The sequence below is a fragment of the Mesoplodon densirostris genome, chromosome 7 (genome assembly GCF_025265405.1).
Source record: "Mesoplodon densirostris isolate mMesDen1 chromosome 7, mMesDen1 primary haplotype, whole genome shotgun sequence".
Taxonomy (NCBI): Eukaryota; Metazoa; Chordata; class Mammalia; order Artiodactyla; family Ziphiidae; genus Mesoplodon; species Mesoplodon densirostris.
Window position 1 is genome coordinate 5,505,966 of NC_082667.1, and position 21,731 is coordinate 5,527,696.

At 52.3% G+C, this 21,731-nt stretch overlaps 1 protein-coding gene across 3 annotated transcripts in view; it reads right to left on the reverse strand.

The window, feature by feature from the left end:
• The window catches only part of LRP5 (LDL receptor related protein 5), a 121,036-nt gene that overhangs the window by 24,775 nt on the left and 74,530 nt on the right, over positions 1 to 21,731 (reverse strand). For all 3 annotated transcript variants that reach the window (XM_060103742.1, XM_060103741.1, XM_060103743.1), the window contains exons 8-13: positions 16,418 to 16,634; positions 14,348 to 14,637; positions 11,116 to 11,342; positions 9,706 to 9,890; positions 4,645 to 4,968; positions 2,439 to 2,638 (exon numbers count right to left, since the gene is read on the reverse strand). In XM_060103742.1, coding sequence (XP_059959725.1) covers positions 2,439 to 2,638; positions 4,645 to 4,968; positions 9,706 to 9,890; positions 11,116 to 11,342; positions 14,348 to 14,637; positions 16,418 to 16,634 — 1,443 coding nt within the window. The remainder of the gene's footprint in view (positions 1 to 2,438; positions 2,639 to 4,644; positions 4,969 to 9,705; positions 9,891 to 11,115; positions 11,343 to 14,347; positions 14,638 to 16,417; positions 16,635 to 21,731) is intronic.

Here is a 21,731-nt window from a genome sequence, read left to right on the forward strand (position 1 = left end):
AGGAGATAAACTTTACACGGCTGGCCGGTTTTATAAAACCCAAACTCCAATTTTACCATAAGGAACAGCACTAATGCCGGTGCAAAAAATCTTAGCAGAATCCGATTCAACGTCACAATCCACACCCCACCCCCTCACCAGTACAAAGTGGTACTTAACCAAGTGGGAAAGTCTGCAGCAACAGCTCACAGGCGGATGCAACCCCAGTGTCCACTGATGGATGGACGGATAAGCTAAATGTCTTCTATACACACAATGGAGTGTTATTCAGTCGTAAAGAGGAAGAAAATTCTGATACCTCCTATGATGTGGATGGACCTTGAGGACATTGTGCTAAGTGAAATAGGCCAGTCACAAAAGGACAAATACTGGGTGATTCTACTTACATAAAGTAGTTAGTGCTGTCAAATTCAGAGACAGAAGGCAGGATGGTGGGCGCCAGGGACTGGGGGTATGGGGGGGATAGAGAGTTAGTGTTTAATGGGGACAGAGTTTCCTCCGGAGATGGATGGTGGTGATGGCTGTACAACAATATCAATGTTCTTAATGCCATGGAGCTGTACACTTAAAAATGGTTAAAATGGTCCATTTTATGTAACGTATATTTACCACAATAAAAGAATAAAAATTTAAATAGAAAAATGACAGCCAAGTAGATGATAATTAAGAATACCATCCTTGGAGGTGGGGTGGTACCCCCAACAATCAAAGCCACCAGAGGGTGGAGTTTAGCAAGAGACACAGGAAGGGAAATGAATATTTTCCAGATTAAGTGTTCCTAAAAGGGCTTTTTCTCCAAAGTCTTCCCCCACTTCTGCCGGACACCATGAAAGAATGCAAAAGAACGCCTCTCCATGGGACTTTAAGGCAATTTGTACCCAGCAGCTTTCTCAGCAGGAAGCCACGGTCCATCAATTAACACTCCCTGTTCTCCAAAGGACTCAAAGTGACGGTCACCTGCGCCCAGGGTAGGATGAAAGAAATCCATTCCCACCATTTCCACCAGGCTCTGCTCCCACAGAGATGATGATCACAGCTGCTCGGGCACAGCTGGGGCTTTTACCATCCACCCAGGACACACACACGTCAAAGGATGACTTGTTAACTTTACATCGTGGGTGGATGAAGTATTTTGTCGAAAGTGAGGCCCAGTTGTACAAGCAGCACTGGCACCCAGTTCAGGGTAGAGAAGAGAAACACCCACGTTACAGGCACGAAAATCTTCTGAAACTCTCCACTCACAAGCATCTGCATCGCTGTTAAAACAGTATCAAGATTTCACCACGATGACATAAGCTGTTACACGGACCACTCGATTGAGAAAGAGACCATTGGGTTCTGTAGCTTTTGTGAAAGGAGTCTTTAGAAACTGGCATGACCAGCCAGGCACGTCCTACTGGACTTCTGGCCACAGTTCCCTGTCCCATGGCTGGATACGCCGGGTGTGCCCCCAGGCTGCAGTGACCATGTCCTTCCTGGCATGGGTCACAAACACCTAACACAGAAAAGTAGTCAGTTCTGCTAGACTCACGTTGGGAAAACATCTATTTGTCCCCATGCAGTGATGTATCAGGGACAATTTGAGCAGAGAGCAGGTTTCGCATTCACTGTGCACAACTGCACCCAGGAGGAGAAACACGAGGCAAGTGTAGAGCACACAGCCGCACCGCACCAAGCAGGGGCCCACAAACACACATGCCTCCAGCGACCCCCAGCCCCCGTGCACTGGGAGTCAGGCCATCCACGCTGGGGTTACAACAGTATGTCCCATCTCAGACAACCCTCCTTACAGCGTTCCACAAAAACCCACAAGCTGCAACCTTCCGACCCCCATGTCCTCCGCCAGCGTCAGGTCTTTTCAACGTCAAGAGCCATATCTGCTGGAGCATTTATGTACCGAACCATTTAACATTCGAAGGACAGTGCCCCTGTATTGCCAGGTTCCTCTCTTTTTTTCAGTTTGTCACCGATGGCCTTTTGAGTGCCGCACACCTAGCCCCCTTTGCCCCATCAGCCCTGAGGTCTGTACTGGGCGATTTTGTACAGTGCAGTGATTTTCAGAAACATGTACATTGCATTATAACAGAACTGACTATACAACTCCCCTAAAATAAAAGATAAATCTAGAATAACCAATATCAACTACCCCTGCACAGAACCACTATGGAAAGGAAAAAAAATCCCATGGGGTTTGACGCCCACCACTGCTACTTAAACAACTGCAAAATCCAGTTTCTACACAGAATCACAATCTAAGGGTTTCACACTGCTCAGCCTTATACCTGGCAATGACATAATCGGAGCCCAATCATTGTTTACCCCAAACTGTGCCCTCTTGGCACCCCCTCAGCTAAGAAAAGGGGGCGGTAGCCTGGAAGCTGCTAGTGCGAGAGCTCCTCGTGGAAGGGCCCCCCGCGCCCCCCCAAAAGCACACTTACCTGGGTCCCATCGTCCTTGGCTCGTTTGATGTTCTGGCGCCCATCTACCCAGTAGATGAACTTGTCCAGTGGGTCATAGTCGATGGCCTTGACGTTCCTCAGCCCGTGCAAGGGCAGGATGAGGTCCGGGCTGTGCTGGTCATCAGGGATCATCCGGCTGATGGCACACTTCTGGCTGAAGAGCAGGAAGGTGGTGGGTGCTGGGAAGAGGCAAACGGGGAAGGGCGCACGTCAGTGTCTGGGAGCCGAACAGGGAGTGGGCAGGGAGGATGGCATTCCATTTCATGGTAAAAAGTAGATTTGCGTGTGTACCTACGAGATGTACATGGAAAAAGGCTGGAAAGACACAAAACTGTTTCCTGGGGGTGGACTATGGGGAATTTTATTCTCCATGTTACACATCTCTGTTGTTTCCATATTTTATAAGTGTGTGTGTTATTTTAAAACTAGATATCCATTTCTTTTCCGATTATCAAGACTTAAGTCCGAAGGAGGGAAAGGTAGTGAACATCAAACTCCCACCCATGGGCTTCCCTGGTGGCGCAGTGGCTGAGAGTCCGCCTGCCGATGCAGGGAACACGGGTTCGTGCCCCGGTCCAGGAAGATCCCACATGCCGCGGAGTGGCTGAGCCCGTGAGCCATGGCCGCAGAGCCTGCGCATCCGGAGCCTGTGCTCCGCGATGGGAGAGGCCACAACAGTGAGAGGTCCGTGTACCGCAAAACAAACAAACAAACAAACAAACAAACAAAAACTCCCACCATAAGTGTGCGTGATGCTCTGGTGACAGTGGGATTCGCCAGCAGCTTCTGCGTGCTCCGGGCAATGGCTGAAAACCGTGTGACGTCAACAGTGACACCGGGAGGGGGCGCTCCCTCAGGGCTGTCAGGACCCAGGATGTGTAGAGGCCACCAGCTGCAGCCTTGTCAGAGTTACCGCTGGGCCACATGAATCCAAGTCACAGCCCTGGGGCTGCCGGCCTTGGGAGCCAGCACCCGAGTCACATACCCTCTGGGCAGTGGGTGACCTACACCTCCACTTGACCCTTCAAGGTTATGGCCCCCAGTGGCAAGGACAACAGGACCAAAGGGAGCCCAAGAGTGGGGAATCCCAGGCTGTGGCCCCAGGCCCATCACATACCAGCCTGGGGCCTCGACCAAGCCCCTTAACCCTTCGAAGCTGTAGGTCCCTCGTCCACAGAATTGGGCCGAGGAAGCTCAGTCCTCTTAAGGCCCAGGGCTGCGAGAGGCTCACACAATGCCCGGATGACAAAGAGCTTTACAAACTGTCTAGCGCTGCGCAGAGGCCGAGTTATAACTAGCTCTCTGCCGATGTCACAGGAGAAAAGCCTGACAACAGGACACACCTGTTCTCCCTGCGGGCCCATGGGAAAGTCACTCTCAGGCTCTCTGAACCTTGCTTTTCTTAGAACTGAAAGTGAACAGGCCTACCTCGTGTAGGATTACACAGTGGACCTGAGGCCACACGCAAGGGGTCAGGGCAGGGACTCTGGAGCCAGCCTGCCTGGATACAAACCTGGTTCAAGTCTTACCAGCTGTGTGGCCTTGGGTGGGTAACTACACATCTCTGTGCCCAGGGTCCTAGTCTGTGAAATGGGGACAGTGATACTCCCTACCCCATAGCCTGGAGGATTAAGTGCCATAAAAAGCACTTGGGGGGCTTCCCTGGTGGCGCAGTGGTTGAGAGTCTGCCTGCCGATGCAGGGGACACGGGTTCGTGCCCTGGTCCGGGAGGATCCCACATGCCGCGGAGCGGCTGGGCCCGTGAGCCATGGCCGCTGAGCCTGTGCGTCCGGAGCCTGTGCTCCGCAACGGGAGAGGCCACAGCGGTGAGAGGCCGGCGTACCGCAAAAAAAAAAAAAAAAAAAAAAAAAAGCACTTGGAACAATGCCTGGCCCTATAAGTGGGTGCTCTCCCCCAGGGACTGTTTTTCACATCCAAAGGGCCTCCCACGGGATGTGCCAGCTGAGGGCTTGGACGATCTACTCGTGTCTTGATGAAGCAACAGGTCTTCCACCCAGCCTGAGCTTCCAGGTCACATTAGGCAACATGTGCAGTGCACAACCTGCCCGACTGCCCATGTGCACCAAGGTTTCCCCAGATAAAAATCTTCTTTCCACCTTAACAGCCAGAGCCAGACTGATGATCTAATGTGGGAGTGAGGGACAGGGGGAGAGGAGGCACTTACGGCTGCAGTTGCGGCTACTGGGGTCCAGGGTGTAATGTGAGGCACAGCTGCAGCGGTGGCCGCTGGGGACGGCGAGGCACAGCTGCCCACACTGCCCGTTGTTGTGCATGCAGTCATTGAGGCCATCCTGGCGGGAGGAGTGGAACACCAGGATGTCCATCACGAAATCCAGGTGGCCCTGGATGAGGGTGCGGTTCCGGCCACTGGTCTTATCGGCTCGCTCGATGCTGTGCAGGTTCCAGTCTGTCCAGTAGATGTAATCACTGTACTGCGTCAGGCCGAAGGGGTGCGGGAGGTCATCAGCAATCACGACCCGTTCCTGGCCTGCGAGGAGACACACGGGTACCGAGTCAGCAACAGCACCGCACGGGCGCCCGGTGGGTGAACCCGTTCAACCTGCAGCCTGGCCACTTGCATCGGGCTCATGGGCATGTGACCACTTTGGGAAACGAGCAGGGTCCACTGAGGCTGGATGTGCACCTGCCCCGAGGGCAGGCAATTCCCCTCTTGCAGCACAAGAGAAATGCATGCAGCATCCACCCAAACAACACAGACGAGAATGTGCACGCAGCAACTATGTGTAACGGCCACAAACAGGAAACAACCCAAATGTCCGTCCATAGTAGGATGGATTAGAGACTTCCCTGGTGGTCCAGTGATTAAGACTCCGAGCACCCAATGCAGGGGGCCCAGGTTTAATCTCTGGTCAGGGAACTAGATCCCGCATGCTGCAACTAAGATCCCGCATACCACAACTAAAAGATCCCACGTGCCGCAACTAAGACTCAGCACATTCAAATTAAAAAAAAAATAGTAGGACGAATTAAAAACTGGTAGGATCTTTGCGACCTCCCTGGTGGTGCAGTGGTTAAGCATCCACCTGCCAATGCAGGGGACGCAGGTTCGATCCCTGGTCCAGGAAGATCCCACGTGCCACGGAGCAACTAAGCCCGTGCGCCACAACTACGGAGCCTGCGCTCTACAGCCCGCGAGCCACAACTACTGAGCCTGCGTGCCACAACTACTGAAGCCCGCACACCTAGAGCCCATGTTCTGCAACAAGAGAAGCCACCGCAAGGAAAAGCCTGTGCAGAAGCCACCGCAAGGAGAAGCCCGCACATCCCCGCTTGCTGCAACTAGAGAAAGCCTGCGCGCAGCAACGAAGAGCCAACACAGCCAAAAATAAATAAATAAATAAAATGTTGTAACTTTATAAAAAAATTTTTTTAAAAAAGGTAGGATCTTCATACAATGGAAATGATGCAGCAATAAAAAAGAATAACAACAACGTGGGCGACTCTCACAGCTATTAGACTGAGTGAAAGAATCCAGATGCTGAAGAGCACACTCTGTACGGTCACAGTGGTAGAAAGTTCTAGAACAGCACAACTAGTACACATAGATAGAAGTCAGGGCAGCACTGACCCCTGAGGAGGCTGGTGAGATGGACTAAAAACGTTTTGAGGGCTGGAAACTTCCCTACTTTGATCTGCATGGGAGCTACACAGGCTATGTTGATGCTTCTGTGTATGTACAAGTATCTGTATGTAAAAATTCTCCAACTTGACTACTTTTTTGTACTTGACTGTATATATATGTCAATAAAATTTTTAAATATTGATAAAATAAAACCTTCTGCCTAGCAGTCTACCACAGTGGTTGAAACCAGGTTCTGGAGTCAACTTGGGCCCCCTCGCTTCTCCCCTGACCAGCATGTGACCTTGGGAAACCTATGTAAGCTTCTTGACTCTCAGTCTCCCCATCTGAAAAATGGGTATTTGGGGGGGATCACGCCGTGTGGCTTGTGGGATCTTAGTTCCCCAACCAGGGATCGAACCCAGGGCCACGGCAGTGAAAGCGCCAAGTCCTAAACACTGGACCACCAGGGAAGTCCCAAAATGGTTATTCTTAAGAGTGTCCTCATGGGTATCCATGATAATTAAATGTAATAAATTATGATTAAAAAAACCCAGTGAGGTTTGTGATATAATTGTGATAAATATTCAATGAGATCATGCACGTAGAATGGTCAAAATGCCGGCACAAATTAAGTGCTTGATAAAAACTACGTGCAGGGCTTCCCTGGTGGCGCAGTGGTTGAGAGTCCGCCTGCCGATGCAGGGGACACGGGTTCGTGCCCCGGTCCGGGAAGATCCCACATGCCGCGGAGCGGCTGGGCCCATGAGCCATGACCGCTGAGCCTGCGTGTCCGGAGCCTGTGCTCCACAACAGGAGAGGCCACAACAGTGAGAGGCCCGCATACGGCAAAAAAAAAAAAAAAAAAAAAAAAAAAACTACGTGCAGAATAACATTCCCCCTCTCCCCCCAAAAGAGGTCATTCTAATCTCCAGAATTTCTGAATATAGTACCTTACACGGCAAAAGGGGCTTTGCAGGTGTGACTAAATTAAGGATTTTGAAATGGGGAGACGATCCTGGATTATCCCAGTGCACCCAGTGCAAACACAAGCGTCCTCATAAGAGGGAGCAGGACAGTGAGAGAGAGGTTGGTGGAGGCTATGCAGCTGGCTTTGAAGATGGAGGAAGGGCCACAAGTCAAGGATGCAGCCAGCCCCCAGAAGATGGAAGAGGCAATGGATTCTCCTCTAGAGCCTCCAGATGGAAGGTAGCCCTGCCCACACCTTGCTTTCATTTGGGAACGCTGGTGCCATTCTAACGCCGGCAGCAGAGGGCTTGTGAAATGAACCAGGGTCTGATCACGTGACCCGCCGAGCAGTCACATGCAGAGCACACACCTGTGTGCACCTGCTGGGACTACTACAGCAACACGCAGGCTCAGGGCCACGTGAGGGAGGGAGAGCGGGTGCAGGGCCCGGTGACACTCGACAAGTTCTGTTCCTCCACCTGGGCATGGGTTTCTAAGTCTTCACTTGTCAAAGTGTGTGTGTTGTACGAATGCCTCACGTATGCTCTATTTCACAGTAAAAACGGTACCAGTGAAAACACGTTGGCGACATGGGGACATGCTCCTCCTGTACAGGAGTGGGAGAAAGCCAAATGAAAATCATACATGGCACGATTTGAAATAATGTTTTCAAAATGATTTTTAAAAAGGAAAAAAGTGAAAAAAATCTTCAGAGATGAACAGCTAAAAATATTTGCTTAAAAAAACAATCAAAAAAAAAAAAAGTTTTCAGGCTGGAAAGAAATATACCAAGAGGTGTGGGCTTCCCTGGTGGCGCAGTGGTTAAGAGTCTGCCTGCCAATGCAGGGGACGCGGGTTCGTGCCCCGGTCCGGGAAGATCCCACATGTCGCGGAGCAGCTGGGCCCGTAAGCCACGGCCACTGAGCCTGCGCGTCCGGAGCCTGTGCTCTGCAACGGGAGAGGCCACAACAGTGAGAGGCCCACGTACCGCAAAAAAAAAAAAAGAAAAGAAAAAAAAAATCCAACGGGTGAATATACATTATTACTGACTGGTGAAATTATGGATAATTAAAATTTCTCTTCCTGTTTTTCTGCATTTTTAGAAAATTTCTAAGTTGATTATTTTATCATTAGATAAAAGATAGTTCTGAAATAAAGGTGTTCCCTGACTGCCTCTGTCACGCACATGCTGCCCGCCCCCACTCCACCCCGGGCCCTGGACTGGGACTCGTAGTGGACTTTTCCAACAACAACGATCATTAACTAAACACTCAGAGGGCAGTGACTGTGCTCCAGGCTTGATGAGAAGTGCCTTCACTCTTATCCTTTCAGTTAATTCTCACAGCAGCAGCTGTAAGAGGAAGGGACCATCGGCATTAGAGAACCGAGGCACAGAAAGGTTAAGTCACCTGGCTCAAGTCACACAGCAAGTGGCAAGGCCAAGACTGCAACCAGGATGACGAGGCCCCAGGTTCACGCTCCACGCCCACTCGCACCACTCCAGGCAACATTCCCACCTTTCCCTTGCCCGGGGCCTCCCCTGTTATTAACGAAGTGCTCCCTACACGTCTACGCCATTCAGTGGGAATATGGCTGGAAACGGCCTGGCTGGACGCACACGACCACCCTCAACCTGCGGAGTCGAGGGGGTTTCCAGGGCTTTCGCTGCTTTTCCTCCGAGCATGTCTTTACTCTGGGGTAATCAGGGAGCTTAATTATTTCGGGCAACCACAGCTGTGCTGTGACTGGTTCCCCACCCGGCAGCAGCCTCTTGTAATTCCCTGTGGGGCTGGGGGTGGCAGTCTCAAAGACACATTCAAGCCTTGCTCTTGGCCTCATACACCAGGACAGTCAGCATGCAGGGTGGGTGCAGCCCGCCGCAAGCAGAAACCAGGCCACTGGGCTTCTAGTCCTGGCTCTGCTCACACAGTACCTGGGGACAAGCCGTTCAGCCCATCTATGCCTCAGTTTCCTCATCTGTAAAATGGGCACAGCCACACCCACCACAGGTGGCAGCGGCAGCAGCGATTAGGAAGGAAGCCAAATTCTCTGGGTTGCACAGGGCAGCCCCATCATGTGATATCACCCAGGGGAGCTAATATAACCACCCCCTGCAAGAAGTCCAGAGTCATATGATTTCTAGGCTCAAATCCTGCCCTCACTGCTGGGTGGCTTGGAGCGAGGGCTTTTTTGTTTTTGTTTTTAACCTAATCCCAGGTGTTGAGTGGTCCCAGAACAATGCCTAGCACCCAGTAGGTATTCAGGGTCAGATGGAGCTGTAGCACGTGGCCCTGGGGTCTGAGTGGCACTCTGTGACCTTAACAGAAGTCCCACGACCTCCCTGGGCCTCAGTTTCGCTATCAACAAAAACCTACGCTATGTGGTGTAGGGTCAAATTAGAATCCTGGCACGGGGTTGGCCGGGACCCGGCTCTCAGCTGTTGTGTAGGAAACAGCTGTCACTGGGGTCTCTATTGACACATCTACAGCAATAGCACCAGGGACGGAAAAGGACAACCCTCAGGAGGGGGCAAGGCTGGGTCAGCACCCAGGGCGTGGCCGCACCTCCTGTGGGGCTTGGGCCTCACGGGCCCAAGGGCACAGTGCCATGGGGGCTGAGCGTGGCCAACACCTGGGGCAGGGATGCCCCCTCGCGGCAGGACCCACCGGCCCTCACCCAGCATGTTGGATGACTCAATCATGTTGGTGTCCAGGTCCGTCCAGTAGAGACGCTGGTCGGCGTAGTCAATGGTGAGGTCGTTGGCCCGGCCCACCTTGTCCACCAGCGTCATGCAGTTGGTCCCGTCCATGAAGGCCCGCACGATCCTGGGCTTGCCGCCCCACTCGGTCCAGTAGATGTAGCTGGAAGACATGGGAGCAGGGCGGGGCAGGCTCAGGCACGGCCACCCTTACGGCAGGGCAGGGAGCACACCTGCCACATCTCCTCGGCTGTGCCGATGGCATCCCTGCAGGAAGTAGGGAAGGGGTGAGGCCCTGGGAGCCCCCTCCACTCCACCGTCCCTCTGGGAGCAGTCACGGAGCTACATCCTGCCTCCTGGGGTCCCACAGCAGCCCCCCTGCAAGCAAAGCCCTGATATTCTCATTCGGGTGCACAGACGGGGTGACTGCAACACGACATCCAGGCTGGGACACCTGTGTCAGGGACAAACGCTAACTAAGCTGGACAGGATGCCAGGGTGACCGGGACGGGCAGGAAGAACGTGGGCAAATCGGGGCGTACAGTCTCCTCTCCTCCAAGAAGGTAGAAAACAAGACGCTGAGGCAAACAGGCATCGTAGGGTCAGGACTCGAACTCAGCTCTGCCGTCTCCACCAACGGGTCCTCCTTCCTCGCTCTTCAGCAGTGGCTCCGAGGAAGGAATCCCCATTCCAGAACTGTGTACGTTTTACTGGTTCTTTCGCTAAAACCTGGACCTTTCTTTTTGTTCTGCCGAAATCTTCCCTTCCCTGAAAGAGCACGCGGCAGGCAGGGTTTGGAGTGCTCCCTACACACCTCTGATGCTTTAAGGGTTGAGCACTGAGTGCAGAGGAAGACTGGCCCCAGGGCAGGGCCGCCAGGCTGCCTGACACATAAAAGCATGTGCCTTGCAAGGTGGGTTTTAAACCGCCGCTAAGTGGCCAGCAAGAAGCAGGAGGGGAGAAGCCCAGGACAGGAGCCTAGAAAGGACTCATGGGACTTCCTGGCCCAGCCCTGCTCTAACCAGTTATGTGACCTTCAGTAAATCACTGAGCTTCTCTGAGCCTCAGTTTCTGCATCTGTAAAATCACCCACCCCTCGCAGGGCCCCTGGATGCCCAGATGAGATGACCCCTCTGGGAGCACCCAATGCGGCGCCTGATACAGAGGCTTCTCTTCCTGCCTTCTGCTCTGGGCCTCAGTGTCTCCTCAATGAACCAGATGACCTCCAAGGGTCCTGCCGGCCCCGGCCACCTCAAAGCTAGTAGCGGTCATTACTGCTCTAACCGCAGAGTGCCAGGTGGGCAGCCGGCTGCCACAGCCTCGGGTCATCAACGCACTGGTGTAGAGAGGTGACGGGGACACGCCTGCTGGACAAAAACGGTCCCTACCCTTTGGTGGGGTCCAGGGCCAGCGACCTCGGGTTGTCCAGATCCCTCCACACGAGGACCTGCCGGAACTGCCCGTCCAGTCGGGCCACTTCGATCCTGTTGGTCCCGGTGTCCGCCCAGTAGAGGTTCTTGCCCATCCAGTCGACGGCCATGCCTTCTGGGTAGTCAAGGCCAAACTCGATCACGTGCTCCACGGAGCTCCCATTCATGAAGGCTCGGCTGATGGTCTGGAAGCAGGTGAGGAGGAAAGGGACACTGGTTAGAAACCAGAGTTTTTGCAGATGTCTCCTGGAGCAACTACTGATCACATTTGGGACCAAATCACCAACATTCGAGTTTTTATTCTTTTTATTTCTTTTATATTTTATTTTAATTTTTTCCCAACATTTGAGTTTTGTTTGTTTGTTTGTTTGTTTGTTTTTGTTTTTGCAGTACGTGGGCCTCTCACTGTTGTGGCCTCTCCCGTTGCCAAGCACAGGCTCCGGTCGCGCCGGCTCAGCGGCCATGGCTCACGGGCCCAGCCGCTCCGCGGCACGTGGGACCTTCCCGGACCGGGGCCCAAACCCATGTCCCCTGCATCGGCAGGCGAACTCTCAACCACTGCACCACCAGGGAAGCCCTCAACATTTGAGTTTTTGAAGGAACATTTGAAAAGCAGCAAAATACAACCTTTTTTTTTTTTTTTTTTTGCTGTACGCGGGCCTCTCACTGCTGCGGCCTCTCCCGTTGCGGAGCACAGGCTCCGGACACACAGGCCCCGCGGCCATGGCTCGCGGGCCCAGCCGCTCCGCGGCATGTGGGATCCTCCGGGATCGGGGCACGAACCCGCGTCCCCTGCATCGGCAGGCGGACTCTCAACCACTGCGCCACCAGGGAGGCCCTACAACCTTTTTAGAAGAAACAATTTGGTAATATATATATAAACTATGTACTTCATTTAAAAATATGTAAAAATATTTTATATAATAGTATATAATTATGAAAAATATATCAGTATATATAAGCTATATATATATATATATATATATGTATCATGACCCTTCAAAATAGTTGTAACCTTAAAAAAAAGAAATCACTGTATCCTTTCACCCAGTAATCTTCCTCCTGAAACTTTATCCATAGGAATGAAAACACAAAAGAGGCTTTACCCAGAGAGATGCTTGTTACCATGGTATCATTTAGAGTCGGAAAAAAATGGAAGAACATTTAAAATAAGGGAACGGGGCTTCCCTGGTGGTGCAGTGGTTCAGAGTCCGCCTGCCGATGCAGGGGACACAGGTTTGTGCCCCAGTCTGGGAAGATCCCACATGCCCCGAAGCGGCTGGGCCCGTGAGCCATGGCCGCTGAGCCTGCGCGTCTGGAGCCTGTGCTCCGCAACGGGAGAGGCCACAACAGTGAGAGGCCCGCATACCACAAAAAAAATAAAAAATAAAAAATAAATAAAATAAAATAAGAGAACAGTTAAGTATGATAAGGAATATATGTGCACTGGAATATTTTACACGTTTAAAGAATTATGTTAAAGAGTTCGTAACAGGCTGATAAAATACCTGTTATAATGTGATGTGAAAAAATCCAGGATACAGAATTCTACATAGCATATGATTGGTTATGAGAAATACTAACATAGGGAAAAACTCAAAGGAAATACACTAAAATGACATCAGTGGCTGACTTCGGATGACGGGGATGTGGGTGTTTTTATTTTCTTCTTTATACTTTTCTGTATAATATACTTTTCTCTCTTTCTACAATGAACCCTTTGACTTTTAAAATCAGAAACATCTTTAAGAGCCATGTAATACCAACAGTAGAATAAAAGATAGGTGATTAAACTGTTTGAGTTGTCCAGTGCTTTAGAACAGGGGTCAGCAGACCTTTTCTGTAAATATTTCAGGTGTCACAGGACATTTGGATCTGTCACAACCTAGTGGCACAAAAGCAGGTGCAGACGATCCATGAGCAAATGGGCACCAGTGTGACCCAATAAAACTTTATTGACAAAACACGGAGGCCAGCCCACGGACCAGTATGCCAAACCCTGCTTTAGAAGATGAAAGAGGCTTTCCTGTATTCATCCAGGATGTTTATGTTAGCACCCGGAACAAAGGAAGAGCTTGCTAAGTAAATGGGCACTCGTGAGGGAGTGGGTGGGGTGAATCGAAAAATACACAGACACACAATCACTCTAGAAATGGCTACCTGTGTGTCCACTGGACCTGATCATTGTAATCATTCGTGCTTATTTATTAACACAGGTTCACTAATGTTCTAATGGTGTGAATCAAGTTACAATAAATATTATAGTTCTTTTATTTTTTTAATTTTTTAAAATTTATTTATTTTTTTGGCAGCACTGTGTAGCTTGTGGGATCTTAGTTCCCCGACCAAGGATCGAACCCGTGCCCCCTGCAGTGGAAGTGCACAGTCTTAACCACTGGACCGCCAGGGAATTCCCTATAGTTCTTTAAAAAAAAACCCAAAACTTTTTCTACAAGGGAATACTACTCAGCCATAAAAAAGAATGAAATGTTGCCATCTGCAACAACATGGATGGACTGGGAGGGTATTATGCTAAGTGCAATAATTCAGACAGAGAAAAACAAATACTGTACGATATCACTTATATGTGCAACCTAAAAAATACAACAAACTAGTGAATATAACAAAAAAGAAGCAGATTCACAGATACAGTGGTTACCAGTGGGGAGAGGGAAGGGGGAGGGGCAACGTCACGGTAGGAGAGTAAGAGGCACAATCTATTAGGTATAAAATAAGCTACAAGGATATACTGTACAACATGGGGAAGGTAGCCAGTATTTTATAATAACTATAAATGGAGTATAACCTTTAAAAATTGTGACTCACTTCTATTGTGCACCTGTAACTTACATTGTACAGCAACTAAACTTCAATTTTAACTAACCATTAAAAAAACAAGGGACTTCCCTGGTGGCGCAGTGGATGGGACTCCATGCTCCCAATGCTGGGGGCCCAGGGTTGATCCCTGGTTGGGGAACTAGATCCCACATGCATGCTGCAACTAGGAGTTCGCATGCCACAACTAAGGAGCCCGCGTGCCGCAACTAAGACCCCACACAACCAAATAAATAAATAATTTTTTTTTTTTTTTTTTAAAGGAAGAAAACCTTTTTTCAGCCTCTGAGGTGATACCATCACCGGGTAGGTATTCACGGGAAAGGTGCACGGGGAGGACGCCCAGCTGCCGTACCTTCAGGCTGACGTCAGTCCAGTAGATGTGATGGTTGGACACGTCAAAGTCCAGCGCAGAGGCCTCCTTGACGCCCGTGAGCGGGATGGCCACGTCGTTGTTATTGGTGTCCAGGGAGATCCTGTGGATGGCGGCCCGGCTGGTGAACACGAGGAAGGCCTCGGGGACGATGCAGGTCTTCATGTCACTCAGAAGCTCCAGGCCGATGGGGCAGCCGCACTTGGCGGCACGGGGCGTGAAGAAGCACAGGTGGCTGCAGCCCCCATTCTTGTCCGCACACGGGTTGGTCCCTGGACGGAAAGACACAGGCTCTAGACGCCAGAGGCCCAGCAAAGAGCGGGTGGGCAGTGGCTCCACGGTTGTACGAGGCTTCGTTTCTGCCAGACGTCACGCAGGGACAGCAGGTGGGTGGATGGAAACCCAGGGCCTCCCCAGGCACGGGGAAGGCACATAACAACGGCTGGCTCTGGGCCCAGGGCATCGCCGCACTTGGACTCCTCCATCCTCATGGCGACCTGGGGACAACCGCACCCCCTGCCCCCGACCCCGCCGGGCCTGGACTCCCTGCCCGCTGACGGGACCGCAGCCCGAGACGCCACCCAGACAGTTCCTCCTCCCGTTTCCGGCACTCTCGGTGCCCTCGAACTCGGATGCACCCAGGACGGCCAAAGGCGCCTCTTTCTTATTGTAGCAGACTGTACTTAACATTCGTGTATTTTTGGCCAGGCCGTTAGTCTCACTCATCTGCTGCAGTGCTGTTAAAATTGGCTTTAATTTAGTGTTAAGTATTTCAGCTAGAAAAAGAATCCTCTCCCCCATCTTTCCCAGTAAATCCCTACATGAGAGAGAAAGAGGGAGGGTGGGGTCCAATTTCTCAACTTTAAATCACACCCAATGGATATATCATTTTCTTATCTCTAGGGTTTTATTTCTTGTTTTTCAGACACTCACTAACTGGTGGACCTCACGTTCCACAGTGGATGATGAGCGTGTTTTCAAAGGCGGCTGGTAAACTAAGTGTGTTGATTCCATCGCCTTGTCTCAGGAGTGCAGGGTGTGACTAAAGGCCTCTCCCGGAGACCAAGATGCACTAGATCCCCCCAGGGTCTCCGCCCACGGCCTCACCCCCAGGCCTTTGCTCAGCTGTCCCTTCTGCCGGGCAAACCCTGACCGCCACCTGCTCCTAAATTCCAAGCTCAAATGCCCTCCCTCATATTTTAAAGCCAGGCATCCCTCTAACACCTCAACTGTAGTCACCAGCCAGGCAGCAGAGCTAACTAAGGGGTGTCTCACCCACTAGACTTAAGGGCAAGCACTGGGGCCTCTCTGGTCCTTCCTCCCTCCCTCCCTCCAGCAAAGGCTTGCTGAGTGTCTCTGATGTGTAGGTGCAGTACTCGGTGCTGGGCCCCAGCTGGGGACAGGGTCCCTGCCACCACAGAGCCCACAGCCCCGTCCCCCCATCTGTTCTCCCACCACAGCGGGACACCACTGTCCCCAGTGTAGCCTGTCGACCTGCACTGGGAATATTTATAAAGAGACAAATCCTTGTGTTAAGGGAGCTTTCTGCAGATCCTGGCTTTCAGATAAAAGGTATGTGCTTGAGGGTCCAGCCCGTCACACTGGACAACGATCACAGCCCAGCCCAGCCACGAGGTCGAGGCAGACCCGGGCATGAGTCCTGAGCTTGACCACACATTAGCTACACGGCTTTGCCACCCTCTCCCCAGCGCAAATAGGGCCACGTCGTAATTCGCGTAGAGGGCTGCTCTGGGCACTAAGGCACTTAGCCACAGCCTGGCACGCAGCAGGCGCTCCGCAAGTGTCAGCCACCGTGAGAACAATTATAGCAAGCAGTGCCCAGTCACCATGCCTGGTCGATACCCCACCCCCATGCCACTGGTCCTGGACCAATATTCTCACCATCTCCTGTGCTGTCCAGCCCCAGCGTGGTGTCCCAGCCGGGCACTTACACCCCCAGCTTTGGCCTCCAACTGGGCTGCCTGTGGACCAAAAGGGCAGCCACGAGCCTGTGGCATGGTTGACCCATGGCTGGAGGCTGACCCGACTCACCGACGGCCTTGGCCACATTCACGGCCTTGAGTCCCATCAGGTCGGGCAGCTGGTCGATGATGACGTCCCGGCTCGCCTTGACCTTGTGCACGCGCTCGATGCTGCGCCGCTGCCAGTCGGTCCAGTAGATGAAGTCCCCCAGCAGCGTGAACCCGAAAATGTGTGGGAGCTTGTCCTCCAGGAGTGTCCGCCTCTTTGTCCCGTCGATGTTGATCACCTGCAGGATGGCAGACGTGGGGCTGAACCAGCCTCGGGCCTGAACTGCCTGGAACAGGACGGGCCCCAGCAGCATCTGCACCTGGCGAGGCCACCTAACAAAGCCACGGCTCACTGGGGCAGCTGGATGAGTGATGTTTTCAGTGATGGGGCCATTCAGGGGCTCTTCCCCACTGCCTCCCCTACCTGGGGGTGGATGCTGGGCTGAGAGGGGCAGGCGAGACAAACACGTGTCCTCTCTCTCGCCATTGCTGATCGACTAGCAGTAGCTGCCTGGAATACCAAGGTGTGGGTCTCTGACCCAGGATGGGCTCACTGATTAGCAATGTCTGCCAAGATGCAGAACAGAGAGGCACCAGTTCACACCCTTGACACGGAGCTCAGTTCAAAAAGGCTGGACAGCCAACGTATCGCAAGCCCTGGGCAAAGCCTCCCACTCGTCTGTGGACTAATTTCTTGCTCCATCAGCACCAGGTAAACTATGAGGACGCTTCTGGGTCTAAGTCTGAGCCTACAGCTCTAAGATGCTTTCCAACACCAGACACACTAGTGGCTGTTTACTCTGAGATGTAAAAGCTAAATCTTTTTCTTGAAGAGTCAGCACTGATTAAAAGCATCAACCACAAAAGCCACAGAGGAGAAAAATACTGTGAAACATAAAAACGGCCTTAACCAACTGAAACACACAAACAGGATAAGATGTGGTTGTGATGACGGATGACCCTGTAGGAGCTGATGTGAAAAAGAAGATAAAAATGTAACATCCAAACTCTGGGGCTCTCAAGCCAGGATGAAAGAGACGTGATGAATTAAAGGCAAGTCTCAACAGGCCTCCTGCAGCCAGATTACATTTCCAGCTCATCAGAAAGGCTACAAACCTTCAGTGTTGCAGGTGGCAAACACATAAGACAGATCGGGTGTGTGCTGAGCAGAAAAGACTTCAGTCCTCTGTTGTTGGACAGCACAGGGCAAAACTGCCGGCTCAGCCAGGAGTGGCAGGCAGCTCTGGGCCCTGCAGCCAGGGGTCCCACCCCAGCTCTGCCCCACAGCCAAGTCCCTCTGCATCCCACATGGACCTCAACCTCTCCACCTGTAACTGAGGGTAGCAGCTAAAGTCACCCTGGAGAGACTTCCCTGGTGGTCCAGTGGTTAAGACTCCACGTTCCTAACGCAGGGGGCCTGGGTTTGATCCCTGGTCAGGGAACTAGATCCCACATGCCTCAACTAAGAGCCCGCAAGCCACAACTAAAGATCCCGCATGCCACCACGAAGATTCTGCGTGTTGCAACGAAGACCCAGTGCAGCCAAATAAATAAATAAATATTAAAAAAATAAATAAAGTCACCCTGGGAACTTAACCAAAGAACAGTGGCTGGGCTTCAACCTGGGGCAATTACACCAAAACTGGAAGGCCAGGTAAGAGTCCTGAAAGCAGCTCCCTACAGGTGGCTCCAATGAGCAGCCCAGATGAGAACACCGGATGGGACCATGTCCTGTGCCATGAGCTGGAGTGTAGACCTCGGGCTGTAGGATCTCCGCGCAGAGCTCTGGGCACCACGCCTGGCCCACTGGTTAGCCATACAGGGCAGGTGATAGATTAATCCTCCAAACTGGTCCAGGGTGCCGGTTCCGGCTTCGGCCCCACAAGAGGAAGGCACATAAAGGCGATGAACACACGCTGTGCACAGAACTCAGACCTGGGGAGAGGGTCTCGCCTGAGATTACCACCGAGGAGGTGCAGAGCGAGAGAAAGAGTGTCTCTAAGAACACACAGCCCATAAGAGGCAGGGCGCAAACCCCTGCTCCTTCCTTGACAAAGAATAACCAGGGCTGGGCACCGGGCGGGGGCGGGGGGGCGGCGGGCAGAATGGTAGATGTAGGACACGATCACTATAAAGAAAACATCCACATGTGGAAAATAAAGACTCCACCTTTTTTTTTTTTTTTTTTTTTTTTTTTGCGGTGTGAAGGCCTCTCACTCTTGTGGCCTCTCCCGTTGCGGAGCACAGGCTCCGGACGCGCAGGCTCAGAGGCCATGGCTCACGGGCCCAGCCGCTCCGTGGCATGTGGGATCTTCCCGGACCGGGGCACGAACCCGTGTCCCCTGCATCGGCAGGCGGACTCTCAACCACTGCGCCACCAGGGAAGCCCCAAGACTCCACCTTTTATATACCAAAATGTCAACAGCATCTCTTGAAGAGATTTTTCTCATCCTTCTCTATGTCCATATTTTCTTTATTTCCTTTAACAACTCAATTCCAGACATAAATAAGTGCATGTTCTATTGACTGAGGGGAGGAAGTACATGTGCCCCAGCTTAGGAAGGATGAAAGTGAGCCCGCAGAGGACACGGGGCCAGACGGGGGTGCGGGGAGACAGCCGCTGGCCGGCAGCAATCCCTCCCCCCACATCTGTCCCCACCCCCCCACCCCACCCTCTGGTTGCCCAGAACAAAGTGAGGAGGCAGTGAGCTGCTCCCCCGGGGCCGGGCTGGCGGCACCCACCGCAAGGACAGAACCTTGGCCCTGGGCTGGCAGGGCCTCCCTCTGCCTCGGAAGCCCCTCCCTCACCCCATCCTGCTTTGAACGATTACAGACCCCATGAAACACCTCTCAGGCCCTCCAACTTGGAAGGACATCAAGACTCTAACACTTGAGAAAATAAATGATCCCAGGGCTTCCCTGGTGGCGCAGTGGTTGAGAGTCCGCCTGCCAATACAGGGGACACGGGTTCGTGCCCCGGTCCGGGAAGATCCCACATGCCGCAGAGCAGCTGGGCCTGTGAGCCACGGCCACTGAGCCTGCGCGTCCAGAGCCTGTGCTCCGCAATGGGAGAGGCCACAACAGTGAGAGGCCCGCGTACCGCAAAAAAAAAAAAAAAAATTAAAAAAATAAATGATCCCAAAGCGGCCTTTTTACAGCAGCTTTCAACACACCTTGACCAAATCCAACATATCTGTAGAAGTAACTCTGCTGGACCAGGCCTTTCCCAAATCCTGGAGCAGACAAGTAGGACCCGTGTACAGGGAACACACGTGTCAACCCCCCGTCTCAGGCTCCCTCTGGGGCCAACTTGGGGGCCCCTACCTTTCCTGGGCCCTGAGCGGAGCCCAGAAAAAAGAATCAAATCTGGGCCACCTGATAACATGGGAGCTGGGAGAGAGCACAGGAGGCGTATTGCCAGGGACAGGGGCTGGCAAGCTGCTTCTGGAAAGGATCGTAAATACCTTCAGCTTTGAGGCCATAAGGTCCCTGTCTCGGGAAAGCAGCCACCGAGGGTGCCTAAAACAAGCGTGAGTGTGTTCCAATAAAACTTTATTTGTGCAAACAACAAAAATTAAAAACAAAAAAATTGGAAGTTCATATAATTTTCACATGTCACGAGATACCATTCTTTTGATTGTTTTCAATCACTTAAAAATGTAGGGAATTCCCTGGCAATCCAGTGGTTAAGACTCTGCGCTTTCACTGCCGAGGGCTTGGGTTCAATCCCTGGTCAGGGAACTAAGATCCCACATGCTGTGCAGTGCCGCAAAAAAAAAAAAAGTGTAAAAACCACTGTGCGTTTGAAAGTGGCACAAAAATAGTCATTCTGGCCTCCGGTCCATAGGTTTCAACCCCTGCTCAAGAAGTTCTCCTGCCCTTGATTTTCAGGAGAGGAAACTAGATAACTCCAGGAAGTTATGTCAAAACGGTCAAGCCAGCTGCCGAAGGCGCCCGAGTGCCAGCCAGCCTTGCTCTCTGACCTTTTGGCCTCCGTCCTCCTGTGCTCAGCTGACTCCACACACCACGCCCAGGTCTGGAGTGGGGGAGAGGCAGGGCAAGCAGAGCACACATCCATCCCCTGGCCAGCTCATTACACGACCCGCAGATCACCAGCTGCGTGATGCGCAGAAGGGCGGGCAGACCCCAGAGAAGCCCACCCTCAGCTGTACTCCAAGAGGCAGAACCCACAGCTGCGGGGTGTGCACGGCCACCCACAAAACAGTAGACCCCAAAAAGCCACCTGAGGTGCAATTGCCTTACACTGAATCCTCTGTTTCTAATGACTTGGCCGTGCAAAGAGGTGAGAGCCCAAGACCAACCCTCTGAAAGCATAAATTTAAAGAAAAAAAGAGTTCTGCTCTCTGATGCAACAATTATACTCAGACACAAAGCCCCAAATTAAAACTGCTCTGGTTATTTTGTTTCATGTAACAAAAAACTTACACACCCGCACAGCTTGTGGCCCCGCTGCCCGGAAGCCCTGCACCCTTCTTCCCCAGGGCTCATGGACCCGGACACACAGCCAATCTGTCACTCCTGCAATGAGTGTTTATTCTGTTCGTGCTGGAAGTCACCTCCATCGACTCAGGAAACGTCAGGAACAGGGGGACGGATGTATTTTTAACTTCTCAGGCTGTGATTCATCCTTGGCCCGCCTGCTCCACCGGGTGTGTCACTCCCCACCGGGTACTCCCCATGAATGCCTACTCTGACAGGAGACAGCCACCAGCAGACGGCAGCTGCAAGGGACACAACCTCCCCATGGTCCTGACCGAGTAAGACATCGGGGGGCTGCAGAGAGCCCAAGTGACCCCTGGGGTCTCCAGCGAGTACAAGGCAAGCCACACACAGGTGACACTTCCTGCCCCAGAGACGGGCCAAACAGCCTGGACTATGGGTCGACCTGTGAAACTTCTGTTTCTTCCATCCTCGGGTGGGGAAACAGCTGGGGAGGAAGCTTTAGAAAGACAGCTCAAGTCCACAAAGGGCAAGGCCCGACCGTGCTCTAACTCAGTAACGGCTAAAACCACCATCCAGGGACCTGCCTGATCACTGTGTGAGCACAAGGGTGTTTAAACGCTTTGCCTATTTCAGGATTAATAAGGGGCACCATTCCTCCCTCTACTCTAGAAACAGAAGGAAATAGACAGGATATACACAAGTCAGTGAGAGGAGAAGGCAGGGCTTCAGAACCAACGTGGCTGGAGAAGCAGCTTAGGGTGCTGTCAGGGGAGCTTGAACGACCCGCACCCCTGCCCCCGGGCCCTCCTCCTCTCTGCTCGGCATCCCTCTAGACCACTGACCACCTCCGACGGGCTGCGGTTGTCCCGGTC